At 40.3% G+C, this 17,769-nt stretch overlaps 1 protein-coding gene across 1 annotated transcript in view; it reads right to left on the reverse strand.

Moving 5' to 3' along the window:
- Positions 1-1,062: 1,062 nt before the first annotated feature.
- LOC309961786 (vomeronasal type-2 receptor 1-like) overlaps positions 1,063-17,769 on the reverse strand; it is a gene marked incomplete at both ends in the record, with an annotated part of 32,255 nt that continues 15,548 nt past the window's right edge. Inside the window, 4 exon segments of the mRNA XM_082839277.1 lie at positions 1,063-1,808; positions 1,811-2,099; positions 2,101-2,141; positions 3,981-4,104. Coding sequence (XP_082695403.1) covers positions 1,063-1,808; positions 1,811-2,099; positions 2,101-2,141; positions 3,981-4,104 — 1,200 coding nt within the window.

The raw sequence follows: 17,769 nt of genomic DNA on the forward strand, positions 1-17,769 counted from the left end.
TTAATTTATCTTGAAAAATCTTTCATTCTAATACCTGCTATAGGTAAACATTTGCTTTTTTTTGCCAGCTGGATATTCACTATATAATCAACTTAATAACTGCTTTGCTGACACTTAATTCCCTTCATTTTTATTTTTTAAGAAGACTGTTTTGAAACTTAAATACTTTACTACTTACTCTCCAGGAAAATCTGGAGCAGGTAGGCCTTGCCTTCCCTCTGGGAGAAACTTGGTCGATTTTCATTATGAATTCAAGAAAGAACTGAGTTTTGTTCACATCTCAATTCCTTCAATATTCTCTGTATGATGCAGAGTCCTTTGAAACAAAAATTCTCTTACCAAATGCTCTGCTCCAAGGGAAAGTTTATGAGCTGTATGTAATTCTTACCTCAGTCAGTGCAAAGCTGTCTATTCCGTAGAGGCATTAACAGGATGTAGAACAAGATGTCTGTTTCGGTCCCCACAAGGTGACTTTGTCTAATGAAAATTTCTAGATCAGACACCCAAGATATAGGGGGAAAAAGCATATTCAAGACCCAAATATTTGTATCCACCATGTTAGGTTACTTGTGCCTATTATATTCCCTGCCATGCACTCCTTATACCAAAGTATTATGAAAGGTTTTAATGAAGTGGTTTACAATTTCAATACTAAAGACACAGACGTAGAGAATGGACTTGAGGACATGGGGAGGGGGAAGGGTAAGCTGGGACAAAGTGAGAGAGTGGCATGGACATATATACACTACCAAATGTAAAACAGATAGCTAGTGTGAAGCAGCTGCATAGCACAGGGAAATCAGCTTGGTGCTTTGTGACCACCTAGAGGGGTGGGATAGGGAGGGTGGGAGGAAGACGCAAGAGGTAGGAGATATGAGGATATAGGTATATGTATAGCTGATTCACTTTGTTATACAGCAGAAACTAGCACACCATTGTAAAGCAATTATACTCCAATAAAGATGTTAAAAAAATAGTAACAGTTATTCGAATTCTTGATAAATGGTATGAGACTTCATATGCCATGCTTTGACTAAACTACCAGAACCCAAATCCTCAGAATTACCCCAGAACATCAGGCAGCTGCTGTGGGAACCACCTGAAAGGGAATGTTGAATCATACCACCATTGCAGCTCTGAGGGACACATGCAACCCATGACTCTACTCATCCGAACAGTTGACACCATGGTATTGTTCTCACTGCTCACAGAGGCTGAAGTCAGTTGGATGTTCTTATCTACAGTGGGAACTCTTCCACCAACAATTTCATCCGTGTTCCTCTTTGGCCTCAGCAAAATAATGAAGCACTTGGCAGCAAATATACAACCCAATAAACCATAGCTGGATGCCAAGATTGCAAGTATTTCCATGGCCACTTTAAACTTGCCTTTGGTGCTCAAGTAAGCAGGGACAAAAAAGATGCAGACAATAAAAAAGACCAGCATTCCAAAGGTGACGCATTTTCCTTCATAGTAATTATCCAGCAACTGGAGAGCCGCAAGGGTTGTAAGAAAGCACAGCAAGGCCAAGAAGACATCCATCCCAAATATAGAGCACAAAAATTCTACAGAACCTTCATAACATTCCAGAATAATCTTTATATTTTGAGATTCCATGTTCTTGTACACCCTTGGGGGTTCTAATACTAAGTAGGCTGTACATATGCCAATTTCGACTAGAACAGAGATTAGCACAATGATTTTCCAATAAAGAGAGTGAATGGATATAAGTCTGGTTTTGGATTTGGAAATTCTGTAGGCTAAAAACAGTGAAATAGTCTTTCCAAGAATGCAAGACAGGCAAAGTAAAAGCCCAGTGCCAGAGTGACCTGACGGGCCATACAGGACCAGATGTATGGCTTGCCAATGAAGAACATGGAAGACAGCAACGTGATGACAAGAGAAACCTGAATGAGAAAGCTCGGCTCCCGGACATTGGCAGTCACGAACGGAGTGTGTCTGTATATCACATACACAACTGTGACTGCCGAAACCACAAACACCTCAAAGATGGAGAGAACGACAAGAGTGAATCCCAGGACCTCATCATAAGCAAGGAATTCCACCTCTTTCAGCACACACTCGCTCTTTTGTGCATTTGGACCAATAGTCTTCACCACATTGTTCACACTCCCTTTGACCTAATGAACAAAGAACAGAGGACTGACTGCAAAGAAATCCACTTGTCCCCTTCAGCTGCGAATAGCCCAGAGGAGCCAAAAGCCTAATGCAAGACTCACTGAAATTTTCTATAGAGAATATATAATATCTTTAAAAAAAAAAGCAGTGATAAAATGGTCTTTAGAGTGTGCAGCTAACATTACAGATTGAGAATTGATTTCAATTTTGGAAATTCAGTCTCCCGTCTTGGTTTCAGCTCTTCCTGCATGGGCCTTTTTCAGTAAGATGCCTTTTCTTTTTCTTCCAATTATCTAATTGAGAAGGGAGGTGTGTACCCTCATAAGCCCAAGAACAATCCACAAATATATGAGAACATTAAAGCTACTAAGGTGAAACAATTAAGAGTACTGTGACAGGGATACGGTTGATTAAAATACAAGGGTTTTCAATCTTTCATTCAGCTTCTCCTCCACCTACTGAAGAGAATTTTGTCTTTGCCCACTCAGCTTTCCTCTCCTCACCCTCCAGATGCAGATTTGAGAGAAGAGGTAAAGAAAGGTTGAGAATTAGAAGAAAGGAAACAAAAACAACCACATTGACTAAGGTTGAAAAAACTTTTGGGGCATTTAGCTGGGCAGAGGCTCCAAAGGAGAATATTGCAACGTAAGAAAAAATCTGAGATGAATTTGTGGTAGATTATGAAATGGATATCTTCACTGTCTTATGAGAGATGCAGGTAAAGACTGGAATTCCCTTTCAATCACGTCCGACTGCTGGATTGGACTCCTCTTGTTTCTGTGCAGAGACTGGGCCACATGGGGTCCAAAGAGTTGTTCAGATTACCTTGTGCTTGTTTTCCATTTATGGAAAATTTTACATTTTTAAAATCCTCTTTTAACTAAATTGCTATAGAGGGCCTTTTGGCAAGAGACATACAATTTGTTATCTTGAACAGAAGGTAGAGACAAAAATAAACCTGCTGCAACATGCTCCATAGGGCTAAGCATACCAAGCCCAAGTAAAATTCTGGTCAAGAACAGCAATTCAACAGGTTGTAGTGAAAAATTCATAGAGCAGTAGATATAGAATTCACTTGTCCTACAGACTTTGAGTAATTATGGTCTTTGCCTTTAGGGATGTACTTCTAAATCTTATATTTCTAAATTAGAGATAATTCTGTAAAACATAGAACTGTAATTCACTTATTTACTACTCATTCACATTTTTCCATAACTAATATTTAATCTATTTCAGAAATTGAAATAATTCTAAACACTTTTTTTTTGCAAACCCATGTATTCATATTTCACATATCACTTAAAAAAAATTTTCCCCTCTTAAATTCATGGATGTTGGTCTTTTTCCCAAATGTAGCAGCTTTGGAACTAACACTGCCCTGGTCCAGGAAGATCCCACATGCCATGGAGCAACTAATCCTGTGCTCCACAACTACTGAGCCTGCGCTCTAGAGCCCGCGAGGCACAACTACTGAGCCCACATGCCACAACTACTGAAGACCGCGCACCTAGAGCCCATACTCCGCAACAAGAGAAGCCACCACAATGAGAAGCCTGTGCACCACAATGAAGAGTAGCCCCGCTTGCTGCAACTAGAGAAAGACCACGCATAGCAATGAAGACCCAAAAATAAATAAATAAATAAAAACAAATAAATTTATATTAAAAAAAGTAATGTTATAATTTTTTTCACTGCACAGAACATCCAATAGTTTGATGGATTATAATTTTTGTCATAAGTTGTTCACATCTATTTATAAAGAAGGTTCCCAAGGCCCTCTCTGCCCGAACATGTTTAATATCCTTCCATTTTAATACCAGTGAAAAAATGACCATCTCTACCTGGTTCCTGTGACGCATGCCCATCAACACACAGGATACAGTCAAAGCAACATATTGGTTCCCCATGACGAATTCCCTTCCGGGTCCCAGGCTGACACAGGTCAGTACACACTGAATGGGGAAGCTAGCAAAGATAAATACAATGCATGTAACAAAGCCCTTTGTCTCTACCTTGCCAGGCTAAGAAAGTTTCCACCTGGATTTCTGTGGAAGTTTTGCAATATCTTGGGAAACCCAGGATAGCTGGGCAAGGATAACAGACAAAGAGAATAATAACATGGAAAGCCTAGAGGAATTTTGCTAAAAGTCCTATAGTTGATTCTAGAAATGGGATTCTAGAAAAGTCCTGTGGTTGATTCTAGAAATTATCAAAGCTAATCCCAAACCTAACTCTTTCTAACCTTGAAGACTCAGACCAGGCTCCATGTCCATGGGGCTCTGAGGAGAGGATAATTTGTCAAGTCTGTTTCTGCTTGAGGGGGGATCCCAAGAATCATCTTGAGTACCTGAGAAAGACTTCTTCTCAGCAAAGTCATCCCAACACAGTCTGAAGATGTGTCATACAGAATCAGTAGAAAACAACAATGAAAGGTCTATTCCATGTGGAAAATTGTATGGCAAAAAGGAAAAGTGGACAAGGCACAGCACTGGAATATTTTCTCACAAAAAGAGCTTAGAAAACCCAGTGGTAAACATAGGTCTCCCTTTACATTCTACATGGTTGTGCACATTGAAACCCACCATAAATGCAATGTTTGTAAGTCGGTTTATATCTAAATGTAAATGAGGAGCTTCCTATTTAAAAAGGAGAGAAGCTGTATTTCTCCATTAAGCAGAGATTCATTTTGGAAAGTGAAAAGATTCATTTTGGAAATCAGAATTTTCCTATGTCGAGTTTCCCAAGATAAATCTGAATTAGATAACAATGGAAAATATCAGAAATCTATGAGCTCAGTTATGGTGTGTAAGATTACTTAAGTATGTATTGCTAAACACAATAGACAGGCTTCTTAAAAGGGTTATGTGCACGCGCATGCGTGCGTGCGTGCATGTGTGTGTGTATCACCACAGAATGACTATATTTCCTCTCTCCTGACCCAGTGTTCTGAAAAGGTCTCTCCATATACCTTTCTTTGAAAATCATCACAGTAAGCTGATGTCTTTTTGTTCTGTTTCTCAGTATCCCTTCCCTTCTCAACCCTCATGATCTAGCTTCCAGCCCACTCACCTCACTAAAATGTTTCTTGCCAAGTCTGACAGCTCTTCCTCTAGTACCGTTCTCCTTTCTCCCTCTTGGACATCTGGCACTCTTGATCAACTCCTCCTTGAGATGCAGGCTCCCTTGGCTTCCACTGGGTCCTCTTATTTCTTCTGTTGGTTCTACTTCCTCTACTACCTCATCACTGTGGGTGTTGTTTGTTTGTTTGTTGTTTTTTTGGCTCTAGTCCTTGATCCTCTGCTTTTATCTCTCAATATAAAGCAGCTCATTCATTCTCTTGTCTTCAACCAGCATCTCTACCTAAGAACATCCAAAACTTGACTGTAGCACCAACTTTTCCCACCTGACCTCTAATTCCATATCCTAAACTCCCAACATGTCCCTACTCTGAGATTCCACCATCACTTCAAATTCAACATGTCCAAAACTACCCCCATTTACCCTATTCCCCCTCCCGAATTCCTTATTTCTGTCACTGACACCACCAGTCTCACCCATCATCTCCAACCATATCTTCTATTACTTGCCTACACATACCTTCACTCAGGCCCATCTGCTTACCAACCTCCAGATTCAGTTTATTATCATAAGTTAAATCATGCCTTATACCATCTACTAATTGTTGGTGCAGGACACTTCCAAGGCCAGTCCATCAGCAAATCCAGTGGATTTTACTCTTGTCCCCTTCAGTCTATTTGCAACATGGCAGACAGAATAATTCTGTAAACTCTAAGTTGGATCATGACTCTCCTCTGTCAAAACTCTTCCATGGCTCCCCATTTCACTCAGAGTAAAGGCCAAAGTCCTTCAACAGCCCACAAGGCTCTATGTGATCTGACCCTCTCTCACCCCTCTTACCTCCTCTCCCAGTACCCTCTCTCTCTCACTCTTTCCAGCCACACTGAACTCTTTCCTGTTCTTCTAAAATGCCAAAAGTACCCCTACCTCAGGGTTTAAAAGTTGCTGTTTCGTCTGCTTGGAATGCTCTCCCCCTAGATAATGCATGGATTCACTGTCTTTTCAGTTTTCATTCAAATGTCACCCCAGTGAGGCCTTCCCTGACCACACTATGTGAGATTACAACACTCCCGCCAGCACCCTCTATCTCAATCCCTGCTATTCTTCTCTCCCTAACATTGTCATCCATTAAAATACTATATAACTTATTTATTTATCTTGTATATTGCCTGTCTCTTCCCACTGAAATGTTAGTCCCATTAGGCAGGGATTTGTTCTGTTTTGTACATTAACACATCCCCAGTTCCTAGAACAGTGTCTAGCACATATAATATTGTGTTCAATAAATATCTGTTCAATTAATTAATTATTAGATTTTAAGTGCTGCAAGGGCAGTGGTCTTTTTGCAGTGCTTAACACAGAGGTCGACTCATAGCACATGCTTAGTGAATTTGTACTGAATTACATTTGAACCAATTTCATTATACAAATATAACCTTGGGAATACCCTAGCGGTCCAGTGGTTAGGACTCCGAACGTTCACTGAGGATGGCACGGGTTCAATCCCTGGTCAGGGAACTAAAATCCCACAAGCCGCACAGCATGGCCGGGGGGAAAAAATAAAATAAAATTTATTTAAAAAACCAAAAATAACCCTAATTTTAATAAAGATGAGAAAAATAAAATTACTATGCTCTAATGAAACATTATTAAAATAGAAATCTACTAGTACATTTTACTATTTTTCTATCAATTTTTAGTAGAATGAGCATTCTATGAACTTTGCTTATACAAGCAATAGCATCTTCTCTTGTTTCATACAAAACATTATACTGAGCACCTGCTCTATGGCTAGCACCAGGAATACAAAAGGGAAGAGTCTCAGGCCCCACTCAGGGAGAGGGCTTTGGGCCACAGAAGGTGGTTTATATGCTAGGCCTAGGGCAGCTCTGTCTTTCTGCAATGATGGAAGTGTTATATATCTGTATTGTCCAGTATGGTAGCCCCTAGCCACACGTGGCGGTTGAGTACTTGGAATGTAGCTAATGTGACTAAGGAAGCAAATTTTTAATTTTAGTTAATTTTAATTTTAAAAGCTACATGTGGCTAGGGACAACTGTATTGGACAGAGCAGCTCTAAGCCAAAGAAATAAAATGCAGAAGAACTATGGCCCCTACAGTGGCAAACACTAAGTTTTGATTTTTATCCTGCCAAAATGTATTCAAGAGCTGCTTAAGGTCGGGTTAAGAAAGGGAGGAACTAGCGTGTATGCATGTATGTATGTGTGTATGTATCTATGAGTATACATGAGTCTGTATATGTTTACTGATACCCATGGAAAACCAAGGACTAAAAAAAGAGATAAAAAGATCCCCTTGCTATCTGGCACAGCATAGGAGCTTGGAAATCTTAATTTTCTTGTATTCTTATGTCCTTTCCCAGTATGATTCAGAAGACTATTTGGGGATCTCAGATCCCAGGTCAAAAGGGCCACACAAGAAGAGGGAAGATACATGAATAAGAAACAAGATGAAGAAAGACATCCTCCCCCAAAAAATGTCTTGAAGAAGCAAAGAAAAACTGCTGGCTGTCCTGACACCCACTTATAGCCCTCTCTCACTCCTGCTGCTTCCTCCAGAAGATTCACATGGAAGATTAAATTGCCAATGTTCTTCCACCACCCTATCGGTTTACTGTAACACTACAGATAAACACTAAACTGGAATATCAAAAGCCCTACAGTTCTCCTCTCCTAGAACTAATATTTCATTAAGGGTAAAAAGTTCAGCAGTCTGGTAAGTGATGAGGTTTCCCCAGTGCTTCTCTAGGTGTTATCTTTACATTGTGTAACCAGGGCACCCTGTCTCTAGCTTCTCTTCTAAAATGTTCAGACCTGCAGTTCTGCAGAGCAAAGCCCACCTGTTGCTATAGGAAGTGGAGGAATTAAAATTGTAATAATAATGAATAACGAATAATAATTCAGTATTAATAACAGTAATAACGAAAATAACAGCTTTTTGTCTGGAGTAAGTACTTTACAACCGAATCTTCAAACCTCATATCCACTGCTTTCCAGAACGATTTTGAAAACAATTTTTTTTTTTTTTTGTGGTACGCGGGCCTCTTACTGTTGTGGCCTCTTCCGTTGTGGAGCACAGGCTCCGGACGCGCAGGCTCAGCGGCCATGGCTCACGGGCCCAGCCGCTCCGCGGCATGTGGGATCTTCCTGGACCGGGGCACGAACCCATGTCCCCTGCATCGGCAGGCGGACTCTCAACCACTGCGCCACCAGGGAAGCCCTGAAAACAATTTTTTTTAAAGAATTTTGAAAGTTATGAAACTCACCCTTTTCTCCTATAATTTCTCAATAAAGGATTTTTTGAATGATATATTAAAACTTATTGACATGTCTATGCACCCATGTGTGTGTGTGTGTGTGTGTATATATATATATACTGGAAGCTAATGTTCCTTACATCAAATTATATTATGAACTTGTAAATCCTACTTCGCATTCTTTGACCCTGGGAATAAATAAGAAAAAAATAAGGAGGAAGAAATAAAGTTCCTCCAGAACTATGGTCAGAGAGGGAAGGGAAGGACTTCTGGGTTGTCCCAGGGTAATGGTAACTACTAAACTGTGAATCTTTCCACACAGTCTCTGAAAAACACCATACAGATTTAAAAGAAAAAAAGAGTAAATAAAACCACACATGACCACAACTTCAGCATCATAAAGAGCCTGAAAATATTATAAATTTCAAAGTAATTATAACTAGAGAAATAGCCATTAAATTCCAGCAAGGCCACCTCTATAGCTCCCTCCTCATCCCTAGGTGTATGGGAAATGATGGAACTCTGGGGAAACTGTGCAGAAAAGAGTAAGGGGGAGCAGACAAGCTAAGGTTATTGGAGAGTAGACAAAACATTCTTAGAAAGAAAATGTCAGGCTATAGGGCAATGTCTTGAAGGTGGGACTCAAAGCGATGGTTTCACCCCTGCAGTGAGAACAGAAAGTATACAGAGGGAGAAGTGATAGAAAGGGTAAAAAGTAAGAAAGGAAAATTAAGAACTCCATAGAAACAAGAGTGAACCATAAAATCAAAAGACAAGTTAAGTCTTCCCTTTCCACACAAAAGTCATCTCTTAAATAAATTGCTCTGCACTCTACTAACAGAAGAAGGCAGTCTTGAAATAGAGACTTGTGATCCACCTAAAACTCACATCCTTGTCCATAGAAACAACTAAAGATAGAATTGTGCCTCCATATAAGATTACTATAGGAAGAAAACAAAAAATGAAAATCGAAACATTCCAGCAGAAGAGGATGTGGAGAAAAGGGAACCCTCCTACACTGTTGGTGGGAATGTAAATTGATACAGCCACTGTGGAGAACAGTATGGAGGTTCCTTAAAAAACTAAAAATAGAACTATCATATGACCCAGCAATCCCAATCCTGGGCATATTCCCAGAGAAAACCATAATTCAAAAAGACACATGCACCCCAATGTTCATTGCAGCTCTATTTGCAATAGCCAGCAAATGGAAGCAACCTAAAAGTCCATTGACAGATGAATAGATAAAGAAGATGTGGGGAAGATGGCGGAAGAGTAAGACACGGAGATCACCTTCCTCCCCACAGATACACCAGAAATACATCTACACGTGGAACAACTCCTACAGAACACCTACTAAACGCTGGCAGAAGACCTCAGACCTCCCAAAGGCAAGAAACTCCCCACGTATCTGGGTAGGGCAAAAGAAAAAAGAATAAACAGAGACAAAAGGATAGGGACGGTACCTGCACCAGCGGGAGGGAGCTGTGAAGGAGGAGAGGTTTCCACACACTAGGAAGCCCCTTCACGGGCGGAGACTCTGGGTGGCGGAGGGGGAAAGCTTCGGAGCCGCGGGCGAGAGCACAGCAACAGGGGTGCGGAGGGAAAAGCGGAGAGATTCCCGCACAGAGGATCGGTGCCGACCAGCACTCACCAGCCCGATAGGCTTGTCTGCTCACCCGCCGGGGTGGGCAGGGCTGGGAGCTGAGGCTCGGGCTTCGGTTAGAGCTCAGGGAGAGGACTGGGGCTGGCGGCGAGAACACAGCCTGCAGGGGGTTAGTGCGCCACGGGTGGCCGGGAGGGAGTCCGGGGAAAAGTCTGGATCTGCTGAAGAGGCAAGAGACTTTTTCTTCCCTCTTTGTTTCCTGGTGCGAGAGCAGAGGGGATTAAGAACGCTGCTTTAAGGAGCTCCAGAGACGGGCGCGAGCCGCGGCAAAAAGCGCGGATCCCAGAGACGGGCAGGAGACGCTAAGGCTGCTGCTTCCGCCACCAAGAAGCCTGTGTGCGAGCACAGGTCACTGTCCACACCCCCCTTCCGGGGAGGCTGTGCAGCCCGCTACTGCCAGGGTCCCGGGATCCAGGGACAACTCCCCCGGGAGAACACACAGTGCGCCTCAGGCTGGTGCAACGTCATGCCGGCCTCTGCCGCCGCAGGCTCGCCCTGCACTCCGTGCCCCTCCCTCCCCCCGGCCTGAATGAGCCAGAGGCCCTGAATCACCTGCTCCTTTAACCCCATCCTGTCTGAGCGAAGAACAGACGCCCTCCGGCCACCTACACGCAGAGGCGGGGCCAAATCCAAAGCTGAGCCCCTGGGAGCTGTGAGAACAAAGAAGAGAAAGGGAAATCTCTCCCAGCAGCCTCAGAAGCAGTGGATTAAAGCTCCACCATCAACTTGATGTATCCTGCATCTGTGGAATACCTGAATAGACAACCAATCATCCCAAATGAGGAGGTGGACTTTGAGAGCAAGATTTATGATTTTTTCCCCTTTTCCTCTTTTTGTGAGTGTGTATGTGTGTGCTTCTGTGTGAGATTTTGTCTGTATAGCTTTGCTTCCACCATTTGTCCTAGGGCTCTATCCGTCCGTTTTTTTGGTTTGTTTGTTTGTTTTTGTTTTTCTCTTAATAATTATTTTTTTATTTTAATAACTATTATATTTTATCTTACTTTACTTTATTTTACTTTATCTTCTTTCTTTCTTTTTTTCCTTCCTTCACTCCTTCCTCCCTCCCTCCCTCCCACCTTTCTTTCTTTCTTTCTTTCTTTCTTTCTTTCTACTTCTACTAATTCTTTCTTTCTACTTTTTCTCCCTTTTATTCTGAGCCGTGTGCATGAAAGGCTCTTGGTGCTGCAGCCAGGAGTCAGTGCTGTGCTTGTGAGGTGGGAGAGCCAACTTCAGAACACTGGTCCACAAGACACCTCCCAGCTCCACATAATATCAAATGGCGAAAATCTCCCAGAGATCTGCATCTCGACACCAGCACCCAGCTTCACTCAACGACCAGCAAGCTACAGTACTGGACATCCTATGCCAAACAACAGGCAAGACAGGAATACAACCCCACCCATTAGCAGAGAGGCTGCCTAAAATCATAATAAGTCCACAGACACCCCAAAACACACCACCAGACGTGGACCTGCCCACCAGAAAGGCAAGATCCAGCCTCATCCACCAGAACACAGGCACTAGTCCCCTCCACCAGGAAGCCTACACAACCCACTGAACCAACCTTAGCCACTGGGGACAGACACCAAAAACAACGGGAACTACAAACCTGCAGCCCGCAAAAAGGAGACCCCAAACACAGTAAGATAAGCAAAATGAGAAGACAGAAAAACACACAGCAGATGAAGGAGCAAGATAAAAACCCACCAGACCTAACAAATGAAGAGGAAATAGGCAGTCTACCGGAAAAAGAATTCAGAATAATGATAGTAAACATGATCCAAAATCTTGGAAATAGAATAGACAAAATGCAAGAAACATTTACAAGGACCTAGAAGAACTAAAGATGAAACAAACAACGAAAAACAACACAATAAATGTAATGAAAAATACTCTAGATGGGATCAATAGCAGAATAACTGAGGCAGAAGAACGGATAAGTGATCTGGAAGATAAAATAGTGGAAATAACTACTGCAGAGCAGAATAAAGAAAAAAGAATGAAAAGAACTGAGGACAGTCTCAGAGACCTCTGGGACAACATTAAACGCACCAACATTCGAATTATAGGGGTTCCAGAAGAAGAAGAGATAAAGAAAGGGACTGAGAAAATATTTCAAGAGATTATAGTTGAAAACTTCCCTAATACGGGAAAGGAAATAGTTAATCAAGTCCAGGAAGCACAGAGAGTCCCACACAGGATAAATCCAAGAAGAAACACACCAAGACATATATTAATCAAACTGTCAAAGGTTAAATACAAAGAAAACATATTAAAAGCAGCAAGGGAAAAACAACAAATAACACACAAGGGAATCCCCTTAAGGTTAACAGCTGATCTTTCAGCAGAAATTCTGCAAGCCAGAAGGGAGTGTCAGGACATATTTAAAGTGATGAAGGAGAAAAACCTGCAACCAAGATTACTCTACCCAGCAAGGATCTCATTCAGATTTGATGGAGAAATTAAAACCTTTAGACAAGCAAAAGCTGAGAGAGTTGAGCACCACCAAACCAGCTCTACAACAACTGCTAAAGGAACTTCTCTAGGCAAGAACCACAAGAGAAGGAGAAGACCTACAATAACGAACCCAAAACAATTAAGAAAATGGGAATAGGAACATACATATCGATAATTACCTTAAATGTAAATGGACAAAATGCTCCCACCAAAACACACAGATTGGCTGAATGGATACAAAAACAAGACCCATATATTTGCTGTCTACATGAGACCCACTTCAGACCTAGAGACACATACAGACTGAAAGTAAGGGGATAGAAAAAGATATTTCATGCAAATGGAAACCAAAAGAAAGCTGGAGTAGCAATCTCATATCAGACAAAATAGACTTTAAAATAAAGACTATTAGAAGAGAAAAAGAAGAACACTACAGAATGATCAAGGGATTGATCCAAGAGGAAGATATAACAATTGTAAATATTTATGCACCCAACATAGGAGCACCTCAATACATAAGGCAAATACTAACAGCCATAAAAGGGGAAATCGACAGTAACACAGTCATAATAGGGGACTTTAACACCCCATTTTCACCAATGGACAGATCATCCAAAATGAAAATAAATAAGGAAACACAAGCTTTAAATGATACATTAAACAAGATGGACTTAATTGATATTTATAGGACATTCCATCCAAAAACAACAGAATACACATTGTTCTCAAGTGCTCATGGAACATTCTTCAGGATAGATCATATCTTGGGTCACAAATCAAGCCCTGGTAAATTTAAGAAAATTGAAACTGTATCAAGTATCTTTTCTGACCACAGCACTATAAGACTAGATATCAATTACAGGAAAAGATCTGTAAAAAATACAAACACGTGGAGGCTAAACAATACACTACTAAATAACGAAGTGATCACTGAAGAAATCAAAGAGGATATCAACAAATACCTAGAAACAAATGACAATGGAGACACGACGACCCAAAATCTATGGGATGCAGCAAAAGCAGTTCTAAGAGGAAGTTTATAGCAATACAATCCTACCTTAAGCAACAGGAAACGTCTTGAATAAACAACCTAACCTTGCACCTAAATCAATTAGAGAAAGAAGAACAAAAAAAACCCAAAGTTAGCAGAAGAAAAGAAATCATAAAAATCAGACCAGAAATAAATGAAAAAGAAATGAAGGAAATGATTGCAAAGATCAGTAAAACTAAAAGCTGGTTCTTTGAGAAGATAAACAAAATTGACAAACCATTAGCCAGACTCATCAAGAAAAAATGGGAGAAGACTCAAATCAATAGAATTAGAAATGAAAAAGGAGAAGTAACAACTGACACTGCAGAAATACAAAAGATCATGAGAGATTACTACAAGCAACTCTATGCCAATAAAATGGACAACCTGGAAGAAATGGACAAATTCTTAGAAAGGCACAACCTGCCAAGACTGAATCAGGAAGAAATAGAAAATATGAACAGACCAATCACAAGCACTGAAATTGAAACTGTGATTAAAAATCTTCCAACAAACAAAAGCTCAGGACCAGATGGCTTCACAGGCGAATTCTATCAAACATTTAGAGAAGAGCTAACACCTATCCTTCTCAAACTCTTCCAAAATATAGCAGAGGGAGGAACACTCCCAAACTCTTTCTATGAGGCCACATTCACCCTGATACCAAAACCAGACAAGGATGTCACAAAGAAAGAAAACTACAGGCCAATATCACTGATGAACATAGATGCAAAAATCCTCAACAAAATACTAGCAAACAGAATCCAACAGCACATTAAATGGATCATACATCATGATCAAGTGGGGTTTATTCCAGGAATGCAAGGATTCTTCAATATACGCAAATCAATCAACGTGATACACCATATTAACAAATTGAAGGAGAAAAACCATATGATCATCTCAATAGATGCAGAGAAAGCTTTCGACAAAATCAACACCCATTTATGATAAAAACCCTGCAGAAAGTAGGCATAGAGGGAACTTTCCTCAACATAATAAAGGCCATATATGACAAACCCACAGCCAACATCGTCCTCAATGGTGAGAAACTGAAACCATTTCCACTAAGATCAGGAACAAGACAAGGTTGCCCACTCTCACCACTCTTATTCAACGTAGGTTTGGAAGTTTTAGCCACAGCAATCAGAGAAGAAAAGGAAATAAAAGGAATCCAAATCAGAAAAGAAAAAGTAAAGCTGTCACTGTTTGCAGATGACATGATACTATACATAGAGAATCCTAAAGATGCTACCAGAAAACTACTAGGGCTAATCAGTGAATTTGGTAAAGTAGCAGGATACAACATTAATGCACAGAAATCTCTGGCATTCCTATACACTAATGATGAAAAATCTCAAAGTGAAATTAAGAAAACACTCCCATTTACCATTGCAACAAAAAGAATAAAATATCTAGGAATAAACCTACCTAAGGAGACAAAATACCTGTATGCAGAAAACTATAAGACACTGATGAAAGAAATTAAAGATGATACAAACAGATGGAGAGATATACCATGTTCTTGGATTGGAAGAATCAACATGTGAAAATGACTCTACTACTTGAAAGTAATCTACAGATTCAATGTAATTCCTATCAAACTACCACTGGCATTTTTCACAGAACTAGAACAAAAAATTTCACAATTTGTATGGAAACACAAAAGATCCCGAATAGCCAAAGCAATCTTGAGAACGAAAAACAGAGCTGGAGGAATCAGGCTCCCTGACCTCAGACTATACTACAAAGCTACAGTAATCAAGACAGTATGGTCCTGGCACAAAAACAGAAAGATACATCAGTGGAACAAGATAGAAATCCCAGAGATAAACCCACGCACGTATGGTCTCCTATTTTTGATATAGGAGGCAGGAATATACAGTGGAGAAAGGACAGCCTCTTCAATAAGTGGTGCTGTGAAAACTGGACAAGTACATGTAAAAGTATGAGATTAGATCACTCCCTAACACCATATACAAAAATAAGCTCACAATGGATTAAAGACCTAAATGTAAGGCCAGAAACTGTCAAACTCTTAGAAGAAAATATAGGCAGGACCCTCTGTGACATAAATCACAGTAAGATCCTTTCTGACCCACCTCCTAGAGTAATGGAAATAAAAACAAAAATAAACAAATGGGACCTAATGAAACTTCAAAGCTTTTGCACAGCAAAGGAAACCATAAACAAGACCGAAAGACAACCCTCAGAATGGGAGAGAATATCTGCAAATGAAGCAACTGAGAAAGGATTAATCTCCAAAATATAGAAGCAGCTCATGCAGCTTAATAACAAAAAAACAAACAACCCAATCCAAAAATGGGCAGAAGACCTAAATAGACATTTCTCCAAAGAAGATATACAGATTGCCAACAAACACATGAAAGAATGCTCAACATCACTAATCATTAGAGAAATGCAAATCAAAACTACAATGAGATATCATCTCACACCAGTCAGAATGGCCAGCATCAAAAAATCTAGAAACAATTAATGCTGGAGAGGTTGTGGAGAAAAGGGAACCCTCTTGCACTGTTGGTGGGAATGTAAATTGATACAGCCACTGTAGAGAACAGTATGGAGGTTTCTTAAAAAACTACAAATAGAACTACCATATGACCCAGCAATCCCACTACTGGGCATATACCCTGAGAAAACCATAATTCAAAAAGAGTCATGTACCAAAATGTTCACTGCAGCTCTATTTACAATAGCCCGGAGATGGAAACAACCTAAGTGTCCATCATCGGATGAATGGATAAAGAAGATGTGGCACATATATACAATGGAATATTACTCAGCCATAAAAAGAAACGAAATTGAGCTATTTGTAATGAGGTGGATAGACCTAGAGTCTGTCATACAGAGTGAAGTAAGTTAGAAAGAGAGAGAGAAATACCATATGCTAACACATATATATGGAATTTAAGAAGAAAAAATGTCATGAAGAACCTAGGGGTAAGACAGGAATAAAGACACAGTCCTACTAGAGAATGGACTTGAGGATATGGGGAGGGGGAAGGGTAAGCTGTGACAAAGCGAGAGAGAGGCATGGACATATATACACTACCAAATGTAAGGTAGATAGCTAGTGTGAAGCAGCCGCATAGCACAGGGATATCAGCTCGGTGCTTTGTGACCACCTGGAGGGGTGGGATAGGGAGGGTGGGAGGGAGGGAGATGCAAGAGGGAAGAGATATGGGAACATATGTATATATATAACTGATTCATTTTGTTGTTAAGCAGAAACTAGCACACCATTGTAAAGCAATTATACTCCGATAAAGATGTTAAAAAAAAAAAGATATGGTACATATATATAATGGAATACTACTTAGCCTTAAAAAATAATAATAATAATGCATTTGCAGCAACATGGATGGACCTAGAGATTGTCATACTGAGCAAAGTAAGTCAAACGGGAAAGGCAAATATCATATGATATCACTTATATGGAGAATCTAAAAAAGGATACAAATTAACTTATCTACAAAACAGAGATAGAATTACAGATGTAGAAAACAAACTTACGGTTACCAGGGGGTATGGGGGGGGAGGGCTCAATTGGGAGGTTGGGATTGACATATACATACTACTATATATAAAATAGATAACTAATAAGGACCTACTGTATAGCACAGGTAACTCTACTCAATACTCTGTAATGGCCTATATGGGAAAGGAATCTAAAAGAGTGGATATATGTATATGTATAACTGATTTACTCTGCTGTACACCTGAAACTAACACAACATTGTAAAGCAACTATACTCCAATAAATTTTTTTTTTAGAAAGCTTAAAATAGAGCTACCACATGATCCTGAAATCCCACTCCTGGGCTTATATCCAGAGAAAACCATAATTCAAAAAGATACTTTCACCCCAATGTTCATTGCAGAAAAAGAAAGACAAATACCATATGATATCACTTATATGTGGAATCTGAAATACGATACAAATGAACATATCTATGAAACAGAAACAGACTCACAGATACAGAGTACAGACTTGTGGTTGCCAAGAGGGAGGGAGGGGGGTGGGGGTGGGAAGGATTGGGAGTTTGGGATTAGCAGATGCTAACTATTGTATATAGGATGGATAAACAACAAGGTCCTACT

This window comes from Leucopleurus acutus (genome assembly GCF_964270905.1).
Source record: "Leucopleurus acutus genome assembly, chromosome: 5".
Taxonomy (NCBI): Eukaryota; Metazoa; Chordata; class Mammalia; order Artiodactyla; family Delphinidae; genus Leucopleurus; species Leucopleurus acutus.